The sequence below is a fragment of the Sceloporus undulatus genome, chromosome 11, assembly GCF_019175285.1.
Source record: "Sceloporus undulatus isolate JIND9_A2432 ecotype Alabama chromosome 11, SceUnd_v1.1, whole genome shotgun sequence".
Taxonomy (NCBI): domain Eukaryota; kingdom Metazoa; phylum Chordata; class Lepidosauria; order Squamata; family Phrynosomatidae; genus Sceloporus; species Sceloporus undulatus.
The window spans coordinates 5383253-5394368 of record NC_056532.1 but is presented as its reverse complement, the minus strand read 5'-3'; the positions used below and the strand labels follow the sequence as shown (position 1 = coordinate 5394368).

General features: G+C 43.6%; 1 protein-coding gene across 1 annotated transcript in view; it reads right to left on the bottom strand.

Moving 5' to 3' along the window:
* Nucleotides 1-6069: 6069 nt before the first annotated feature.
* Nucleotides 6070-11116, bottom strand: part of RPS6KB1 (ribosomal protein S6 kinase B1) — a 152713-nt gene continuing 147666 nt past the window's right edge. Inside the window, exons 4-7 of the mRNA XM_042442711.1 lie at nucleotides 9568-9636; nucleotides 7800-7947; nucleotides 6758-6815; nucleotides 6070-6357 (exon numbers count right to left, since the gene is read on the bottom strand). Coding sequence (XP_042298645.1) covers nucleotides 6252-6357; nucleotides 6758-6815; nucleotides 7800-7947; nucleotides 9568-9636 — 381 coding nt within the window. The 3' untranslated portion in view covers nucleotides 6070-6251. The remainder of the gene's footprint in view (nucleotides 6358-6757; nucleotides 6816-7799; nucleotides 7948-9567; nucleotides 9637-11116) is intronic.

The window sequence follows — 11116 nt, the reverse complement described above, 5'->3', positions numbered from 1 at the left end:
AAATATCGGCTGAAGAAACACTCGGGAGTAAACATTTTACAGGGGCAGGACAGGGGTAGCGTGTCCGGTTGTGCTCTTGGGACATCTCAGCGGTTTTTGATACCATAGACCATGGTATCCCTGGAGCGCCTTGGCAGAGTGGGAATGGGGCTAACATTACATGAAACCGCTGGGAGAGATCATCCGGGAGTCATGGGGCGCGGGGTTATCAGTACGCTGATGACAGTGCTGCTCTAGTCTACGACGGATGCAGTGACGGGGGATGGCTTCTCCTCTCGTGGCCTGTCTGGAGTCGGGTAAGTGGCTGGAGGGGAAAACAGCTCAGTCTGAATCCAGAGAAACGGAGGTGCTCGTGATTGTTCTCCTGGCCTAGGGATGGCGGTGGTTCCACCTGCCTGAACGGGATCACGCTTCCTGTGAAGGCCTCGGTACGCAATCTGGGGGTGCCCCTTGACTCGTCACTCCACCCACGTTCCAGGTGGATGGTGACGGTCAGGAGCACCTGTTATCAGCTTTGGATGAGACGCCAGCTGTGTCCCTACCTCTGGACCAGAGGAACCTTGAACGGTAGTACACGCTCTGGTAAACTTCTCGCTTGGATTTCTGCAATGCACCTACATGGGGCAACCCGTGGTACCATACCGGAGCTGCAGTTGGTGCAGAATATGGCAGCCAGGCTGGTCACTGGCAATCCAGGGCCAGTCATATAACACCAGTGCTTAAAGGTCTGCCGGCTGCCTATCGCTTCTGGGCGCTAATACAAGGTGTTGGTCATTAACCTATAAAGCCTTAAATGGCTTGGGCCCAGGATACTTGAGGCCGCCTCTCCCCATACAATCCGCCCCCACTCTCAGAACATCTGGGCAGCAGCTGTTGAGGGTTTCCAGGGGGTAGATTAGCCCTCTACTTCTAATAGGACTTTACATCTCGGCCCCTACCCTCTGGAACTCCCTGTCCATTGAGCTCCGCTCGGCCACCTCCCTGGCCCAATTCAAAAAGGGGCTGAAGACCTTTTTATTCAAACAAGCATCCCTGATGTAAGCCCCAACTAAATTCTCCCTCTTCTCCACTCAGCAGTGGCAAGTTGGCTGGAGTTGTTTTAGCAGATTTGTTTGTATTTGATTGTATTTCATGTATTTTATGATTGTTGTACAACGCCCTGATTTTAGAGAAGGGCGTATACAGTGGTACCCCGGGTTACGAAAGTAAATTCGTTCCGCCTCACTTTTTCGTAACCCGAAATACTTCGCAAGCCGAAAAACCCATATAGGCGCTAATGGGGAAAAGCCGCGATTTTCGTGTGAATAGCGCCAAAAAGCCCAAAAATTTTTCATAAAAACCCGAAAGAAACCTTCGTACCCGGAACACAGTTTTTTTTAAATGGATTTTTTTCGTAACCCTGAAATTTCGTAAAGGCGGCCATTCGTATCCCGGGGTACCACGTAATAAATATAAATTTTATTTATTTATTATTATTTAATTTAAATCCTGCCCAACAGTGTTTAGACTCTGGGAGGAAACAAGCTAAGGTTTGTGAGTTTCCTTGCTACTGGTACCAATTCTGGCCATATAATTTAATATCTCAGTTTAAAGGTGTTTGCTTTTAATTGATGTAGACCACACCTTGAACACCATTCCGTGAACACTTGAGAATAAGGGTTGAGAGTTTGACTAGGTTAACCGGAAAACCAAGGTTTTGAATCTCTGGCCTGTTCAGACGGCCAAATAAAAGCGGGCTTGGGGTCTCTTTGGAGGTATGCTATTTTAAATATGCATGGGTCCTAAGAGTCAATGTCGCTACCAAAGCCACACGCCAGTCCTAAGCACCAGAGTGCAGCTTTGGGTGCAGCTTCTGGATACTAGTATGCATGCATCCTTTAACACATACCCCAAAGAGACCCGAAGCAGCGTTATGTTGGCAGGTGTAACAGGCTCTGTGGACATTGGGCAAGTACATTCTGTCAGCCTCAGAAGAAGGCAATATTGAACCCCCTCTGAGTAAGTCTTGCCAAGGAAACATCATAATAAGTTTGCCTTAGGAATTGGCCGTAGTCAGAAACAACTGAAGGTACACACAGCAACCACCACCCGATACACGACACACAACAACTAGTCCTGATATGATGCTTTGATCTCAAAGCTTTCTTTGTCTTAAAAACAACTTGATGAACACACATACCCCTCCAATTTTGATTTTTTTGTTCCCTTTTTAGGTCACGTTAAGCTTACAGATTTTGGACTGTGCAAAGAATCCATTTCATGAGGGAACTGTCACACATCATTCTGTGGAACAATGAATAAATGGTGAGCCCAAGCTGATGAAACAGAAAAGTATAAATCTGTTCTGGGGGGGTAATGGCTAAACTTTACTTTCCTAAAACTTTGCGCGAGTTTGGTGTGGGTTTTAACCTAACCTCTCCAAAGCCTCAGAGCAATTTTCAGTATATATTTATGGGTTTGTATGTGGAGGACCTGTAACAATGTCTAAAGGTAACTATTCCCAACCCGAGCAGCCTTTTGGAGGGCATTAATATTAAGAAAGGCCCCAAAGGAGTTGATCTAAGAGTAACGGTCAGTTGAAATGGGGGAAGAACATTGTACCACATAGCTTAAGTCTTGTCATTGATCTAATAGCTACTTAATCTTCCCTAAATCAGTTCTCAGCTTAGTACCTTGCTTATATTCTTATATTAAGTGTCCCATACATAGCTATACCAATTACTCAGTAGCTCTTCAGCCCAAGTATTGTGGTTGGTTTCTAGATGCTTATACGAGCCGTTTGGAACACAGTGATGTTTTTGGTAACCTGTGCGTTTCTTAGATCAATGTAAACCAGGCTTGATAAGAGTCTAGGGCCTGTACAAGACTGCTAAAAAATAAAGCTGCTTCGGGTCCTTTGGAGGTAAGCTGTTTAAAAAATGATGCATGCATCCTAAGGACCGGAAGCTGCACCAAAAGCTTCACTCCATGCTTAGGAATGGAGTGGGCTTTGGTGCGCCTCCGTAACTCTTAGGGCCCATGCCGTCATTTAAACAGCATACTTCCAAAGAGACCCGAAAGCAGCTTTATTTTGGCAGTCTGTACAGGCCTAGGAATCCCGAATGTAAGAATTCAGTCCTCATTGCGCTGGGGGCAGGTACGTTACACCTTCAGCAACCCACAATATCACACTCTTTATGACTTGTCGATCAGAGGCAAAGACAGTCTTTGAAAACGTTGACCCCGAAACAATTTGCAACCTGAATTTGAAATTCTGACTTGGTCCTGATATGAGCAGGTCGTTTTCAAATAATAAAGGCTATGCTTGTGAATCAAATTGTGTCCCACGCTTGGGCCTGCAGGTCATAAACAAGTGTAACACCTGTTATCGGGGTGCAACTTGCGAGGGATGTTTGCATCAGAGTTGAGTCAAATACCTAACGTCAGGATTGCTACATTCCCAGTGACTTGTTTTTTCTTGGACCTGATATCAGTCGACAGTTGAAGTGATATTGGAGAACCAGGTCGCTCATGCTTAGGAGAGACTGTTGTGAAGCATGGATATAATGAGATCAATAAACAATAACTGCTTTGGTCTGGTCACTTGAAGTCAGCATCGTTCACGACCCAGACAAAGATATGGTACAAGCCAGCAGAATGAGAACCGAACATTTAGGCCCCTCTCTGTAGAACCATTTGCAGTATTATTATGTTTCTAAGGCTGACTGTTCAGCTGTTATGAAAGTATTACCATTGTTGTGTGGTTTGGGTTTTTTTTTTTGTCACGTCCAGGGCCCCTGAAATCTTTGATGAGGAGTGGGCACAACGGCCGTGGATTGGTGGAGTTTGGGGGCATTGATGTATGACATGCTGACGGAGCAGTAGGTGCACATTCCTATTGCAGGTGTTTATTCCTTTATTTATTTTAGGCCCATACAGACAGGCCAAAATAAAGCTGCTTTGGGTCACTTGGAGGTACAGTGGGTAACATCGGGATACGAAATACACAGGTTACGAATTTTTCAGGATACACAAATCCCATAGGGAGTTATTTGTTTTCGGGTTACGAAAGTTTTTTCGGGTTACGAAAAAACTCCGGCGCTGTTTTAAATGAGGCCGCGGCAGAGCGCGGCTTTTTTTGTCACCATTAGCGGCCTATGGGTGTTCGGCTTAACGAAGGCTTTTCGGGTTACAACGGTGCCGCGGAACGAATTATTTTTGTAACCCGAGGCCACCACTGTATCGTTTCATGATGTATGCGTCTTAAAAGGCGGAAGCTGCGCCAAAGCCACGATCCATTCCTAAGGACTGGAGCACAACAGCTTTGGCACAGCTTCTGGAACGCTTAGGATGCTGCATCATTGAAAACAGCATAACCTCCAAAGTGAACCCAAGGAAGATTTTATTGTGGCATGTCTTATGGGGGCATTGAGTTTCTTTGCTGTGAGAGAATCTTGTCTTCTTGTCTATATGGCCTGCCATTGGACCTCGTGGCCAAAGCGACAGCGTACTTTAGTAATGTAGTGCCAAACATAACATATTTTTAAACAGTCAACCCACAGACTGGGCAAACCATAGCAAACCGTACAATTCTCACCCACCCCAAGCCTCCATCTTTGAGATCTTCCCCAACCTTTAACCTGTTTCCTTCAACATTCACTTTTGAGTCGGTCCCCTCTCGCGCTCCAAACCTCTTTCCTCACTTCACCGTCTTCTTAACGCCCTTCTCTGATCTTTCTAAGCTTTTTCTCCATATCTTCTCTTCCTGTGTTGCCCTCCCTTTGTCTCTTCTTTTCTCTTCCTTTCCGTAATAGGCCCCCGCCTATGTATTCCTGTCTTCACACACATACTCCATGGGCCTTCAACCACATACTTTTACCTCGTATTCCTTTCCGCTTCTTGCAGAGATTCGTACAAACTTACTGGCCCTTTCTCAAAAGAAAACATTCCCAGAGGTGGTTTTTAAAGGTTCATTGGAGGTAGACTGGAGAGGGAAATGCATAGGAAATTTAGTAAAAAAATTAGCTGTAGTAAAATGGTAGCACAAGGCATTTCTCTCCACCACGTGAAACATCTCGACTACGTGAGTGATATAACATCAAATACATTTATTTGTTGAAATGCTTGAACAAGAAGAACTGCCCGATCCTACAAAAGTACTTGCAACAAACGTGAGATTTAAACAATGGAATTTCGAAAAGGCTTTATAGAAGTACAGGATATACATAAAACTAAAGACTATAGAAAATGAGGACGCACAGAGCCTCTAACATAAGCTGTCGTTTCCTTACTACTGTTTTTACAATGACAGTATATTGTTATATTTGTATATGTTTTTATATTTTAATCTGGGGTCAGTAAGTAAACGTTTCCATCCACTGACTCCAGGCAAATTGCGTGACGCCCAACTCCAATGACCTTGACTCCACAGCCTTGTAGTCAAAGTCTCATCGGTCCCCAAGAGACATCCTCTGGTCAAGGGTGATAGACTTTGTAGTCCATAACACTTGGAAAGGTCATGGGGCCCCCATCCTACTTACATTCTAGACATACATACTACATGAAGATCAACTCGATCAAACTCTACTTGCCCATTGTGTTTGCTGCTTAGCAATGGAAGCAAGTTCCCAATATGTGGTTGTTTCCAAAGCTGTGCTTTAGGCCTTTCTGCATAAACATTGTTTTAATAGGAGTGTTTGGGGGAGGAAGACATGTGGAGCAGAAGTTATTTTTGGGCGATCTTTTTTTATTGCCTGTGGCCCAGTCCTCAAATGGCTCTCTTTCCTTTCTCTTTCTCTTTCCTCCCACCTTGCCGCTGTGCTCCTTCTCCAGCCCCCATTCACTGGGAACCGAAAGAAAACCATTGCAAGATTTCTCAGTGTAAACCACTTGCCTCCCTACCTAACACAAGAAGCCAGAGATCTGCTGAAAAAGGTAGGAAAGCGTGGGGGCTGAGTCCAAATCTCTTAAGGGGGGCACAGTTTTGGGGGCTACAGCAGAGACTGTCTTGCTCATACAGATCACCATAAAGATTTTACATGTTATCTAATTCCGTAAGGAACACCACACTGATTGAATAAGATCCCCTTAACCCAAACCACACAAGGTTGGCAGATCACTAACAGCACTTTGAACTGAGCATGGAAATGAATCCCAAGTCGCCTTCTAATCACATCAAAGTGATTGAGCAGCTCAAGATGCCAATTTTCCTGGCTTGGCATCGCCTGGCCATCCTCTAAGACTTGTCAGCAAAACAAGTTGATGTTGTATTTCTAACCTTGATGATTCAGCATGATGTTTTCTGGCTTTAGATCTCGATAAATGATCCCCTTCTGGTGCAGATGTCCCAAAGCCATTGAGATTTCAGCCAAGTAGAAGCTGCAAGGCAAAGATTTGCTTTAGGACAGAAAGGGGGATAAACTTGAGTTTCAATTTAACATGTCTGTGCTATTCAATGTCCAGAAATCACACCAAACCGTGGTTTGCACTAACCACAGTTTAGACCCCAAACCACGATTTCAAGCTCTGAATGTGTCCACCAATCCAAAATATACAGCTGTTTTGACTGGTCCCCTTTCATGCTCATCCACTCACTTGAAGGGGGGACAATAATTATAGTTTGTCAGCCCAGACTTCATGCCAGACCCATGTTTTGTGTGAACAAACTGTCCCAAACTGTCATTTTTAACACTCAATTGTTAAGTACAAATTATGCAACCAATGAAACCCCCATCTCAGCCTTCTCACATGACTTGAGAGCCGGCCAAATTTCTCTTACCAAGCTGTGTCTTCCATAAATATCCCCTCTCTCTCCAACTGCATAAACAGTTCTCCTCCTACGTTGGGAAAAGAAAGACATAAGGAATAAGCTCCTTTTCCTGGTACACTTAAAGATGAAAAGCAGTATGAATGGCTGTACGCATGTGTGTGCCCTAAAGTCACCTGTAGACTTATGGTGACCCCATGAATTTCATAGGTGTCTCTTAGGCAAGCAATCATTGGGGTGGTTTGCCACTATCCTTCCTGCGAGATATAGCTTACACAGCACCTAGTATTTCCTTGTGGTTTTCAACTTCCTTTCCTACTACGTTCAACTTCTTTCTCCTCCCTACATTTTTTAATAGCAAGTGTGCACTGCTCACATCGTTTCACTGAGAGAATGGACTGTTTATTTACTTTTCAACCCAGACGTACATTTCATGCCCACCTTTAGTGATACAGACTGTTCCATTTTTGGGGGCTTTTGCTCTATTGCAACCCAGGAACAATGGTCAATAGCTAGATGTCAGAGCTGCAACATTTCTGTTTTGGAGACTAGTCACTGGACCATTATCTCAATGGCCTGTTACAGACTGCCAAAATAAAGCTGCTTCAGATCTCTTTGGAGGTATGCTATTTAAATGATGCCTGGGTCCTAAGAGTCCGGAGGTCGCGCCAAAGCCACACTCCATTCCTAAGCACTGGAGTGCAGCTTTGGTGCAGCTTCTGGATTCTTAGGATGCATGCATCATTTAAACAGCATACCTCCAAAGAGACCCAAAGCAGCTTTATTTTGGCAGTCTGTAACAGGCCAATATGTGTTGCTAGATGTAACCCATATGCCTGCATACCTACCAGTGATTCATCCAGTCTCCATTTTGGAATTTAGTTTAACTGCAAACCTCACAGCTACATCTGGCCTAATTTTTGGACCGCTCTGGTTTTTTTTGCTTCTATTTGGTTTCACCTTGCCTATGGAAGAGTTCTGGACATCTCCAAAAGACGCAATCCCCCCCCCCCCCCACAAAGGTAGCAGAATCTGACATTTATGGCATCCTTACCACTGAGATACTCAAGAATGAGGTAGAGTTTTCCACCTGTCTGAAAGGCATAAATCAAATCAACGATGAAGGGATGTTTGACTTCCTCTAAGATGTTCCGCTCTGCTTTCGTATGAGCTGTATCTTTTGCATTCCTAACAATCATGGCCTACGGAAGCAACAAATCAATAGTAAAAGCCATGTTCTATAAAAATTTACCATTACAGAAAGAAATGCTGATCTTACCTTCAAAAACATTCATTTCCGGGGGAAAGGGACAAACATTTTTTGGATGGGTTGCTCCTTACATTCACTCTAATAGGCATCCAAATGACACTTTTCCCCTTGCCTTTAAAAAGTGTCCTATCAGACCAGGAGCAAGCTATCCAAACAATGCTCCTTCCTTCTCCACTGCGAAACAGTGAAAAAGGACGATAGAAAGATAGAGATGTGGTGCTGGAGAAGCTTGCTGAGGATATTATGGACGATCAAGAAAACAAATGGATTCTAGAACAAGCCCGAACTGTCCCTGGAAGCCAGAATGACTAAACTGAGGCTGTCGTACTTTGGCCACGTCATGAGAAGGCATGAATCATTAGAAAAGACAATGATGTTAGGAAAGGTAGAAGGCAGCAGAAAGAGAGGGAGACCATACGCCTCATGCTTAAGAGTCTTATCACTGAGAATAAAGAGTAAACTCGTGGACAGGTGCAGATAAAGCACAGAGCTTTGCTCTATAGTTTGAACACAGTGTCTAAACCTAAAGATAGTCAGTGTGTTGGCATGCTTCTTAAAGCCAACCCAAAGGCTTATCCATGGCTCAATATAGGCACTGTATGTTAACTCTCATTTTTTAAAAACCATCCCGGGTGAAAGAAAAGTACAATTTGTTCTGGAAGCACTGACCTCCCTCTATTCTCTCATCCATCCAGCCTTTAAAGTGAGCACAAAGTTATGTCTGCTGGGATTTTGTAAGTTCTTTGGCACTGTTTTCCTTTGCTTCATCTTTAGATCCTTTGCTACACGCCCCTAAGTTTTACCCTCGACTTATCCAGGGGTCATATAAAAATCCATACTTTTGGCCCCCAAACCTGCCCTCGACTTATACATGAGGTCACCTTATAGCCAAGTATATGGGGTATATATATCACATCACTCATTCTCACATAGGCCAGTGTTCTGGCAATTTCTTGGCTTACGATTACGTTCAAATCTGAATAGTTCCTATTGGTCCTGCAGCTATTCTTTCATTTAGTTATACTCCAAGGATTCTTTCCTCTGGCACTATAAACTCTTGTTTTATTCCTTACACTGCTCCCCCCTCAATTTCTTGTTAAAAAGCAATAAATGATAAAGGACAAGATCTATCACATCGTTATGTATCTCTTTAAATCCCGTCCATCTCAAATCAATGGGATTAAGTGGTTCGCGTCTCAGGTGGATTACATCCAGAGCAATTTCTTTCCAAAGATTGATGAGCGCTGGAAAACACGTCTAAAGGCAACTCAAAGATCCTGCCGTGTTTGCTATTCTTCTTTGTTATGATAAGCAGTAAATGAGAACGCTTGTTTGAATGACTACCTGACCTTCAATCAGTGTTTGAAAGAAAATGAAGCAGGGCCCCAAAGATTTCACCCATGCGCAAACAAATATGGAATTTCGCAGGCATCTGAGAAACAGACAACCGATTGTTACTGGTGGCTGTTCTCAAAAAAGAAGAGAAGTACACAGTTTTAATTACATGAAGCCCTTTTTGTAGCTGAATTAAACAAAAAACCCATCAACTCACCTTTTTAAGCACCTTCATGGCAAATATTTTACCAGTGTTCGCTCCTGTCACCTTCCGAACTTGAAACACCTGCCAAAAAAACATGTTTTTAAAATAAAAATTACTAAATGTGTTATTAAAATACATGAATATTAGCAGTCACCATAGTGGTACGTGTTTATGTTTCACAGTCGGCGTTTGACAGAAACAGGCCGTGGATTTTAACTTGCTGATGAAATAAAACAAACCAGAGACACTGCCAACATGGTTTCTTACAGGCACAGGGCCAGGTTCCTTACCAAGCTGCTACTCTGCAGCGTATACTCAAGTCAGCGGTATAGAACATTATGGCCTTCCACATGCAGAACTACAATTCCCATCAGTCCTAGCCATAACAGCCAATGGCGAAGTAATATGGACTATAGAGTCCAAGATCAACTTCAGGGCCACATGCTTCCCTACCTTGGGTCACCATGAATTTAGGAGCGAATATATCAGTCATCCTTCAGTAACAGGACTCTCACAAGATGGCTTACTATCGTACCATTATATATAAATATAATATAGCATCATCAGTATATACAGCAACAGAGTGTTTTAAGAACAATTAACGATTCTATGAATCTATGGCATCAAACAGACAGGCCAAAATAAAGCTGCTTCGCGTCACTTTGGAGATGTGCTGTTTAAATGACACCCGCATCTTAAGCGGCCAGAAGCTGTGCCAAAGCTGCGTTCCAGTCCTTAGTACTGGAGCATGGCTTTGGCATGGCTTCTGGCCTCTTAAGATGCATGCATCATTTAAACAGAATACCTTCAAAGTGACTCGAAGCAGCTTCATTTTGACCTGTCTGTTCGGCCCCAATGATTCAATTAATTCTGAGACTATGGAGAACAGGATCAGTGACTATGACAGCAACCACCATTACAGAACTATCCAACAACCATGCACCAGCAGACAGCATACAGCATAAAACATGACCACCAGCAGATTATGCCCACGCCATAATCTTTACCAGAGTCCATGGGACATCTGTGAACTTCTTTCCTCATCCTCTACACCTGAATTCTCACTTAAAAACTGAAATGGCTAAACCTAGGGATGCCATAAGTTGAATCTGACTTGACCGTAGACATCAAAAAGCTGCACAGCTTATCTATAGGGCAGCCTATACAATTCACATTTATCTAAGCATGAATTAATAAATCAGGGAAACAATGCAGAAAAATAGTGGGTGGGACATTATTTATATAGAAAAGGGTTCATTGTGGCCTAATTCAATGTTGCCTACATTAAATGGCCACAGATACCCAGGATTCTGTGTATGTATGTGCCTTCAAGTCGCCTGTCACCTTATGGCAACCCCATGAATTTCTTTAGGGCAATTAATACTGAGAGGTGGCTTTGCCAGTTCCTTCCTCTGAAATCTAGCCAACAGCAGTTGGTATTCCTTGGTAGCCTCCCATCCAAGTACTAACCCTGGCTGACCCAGTTTAGCTTCCATGATCTGGCACCTTTAGGGATTTAGGTTGCATAGGCCTGTTACAGACTGCCAAAATAAAGCTGCTT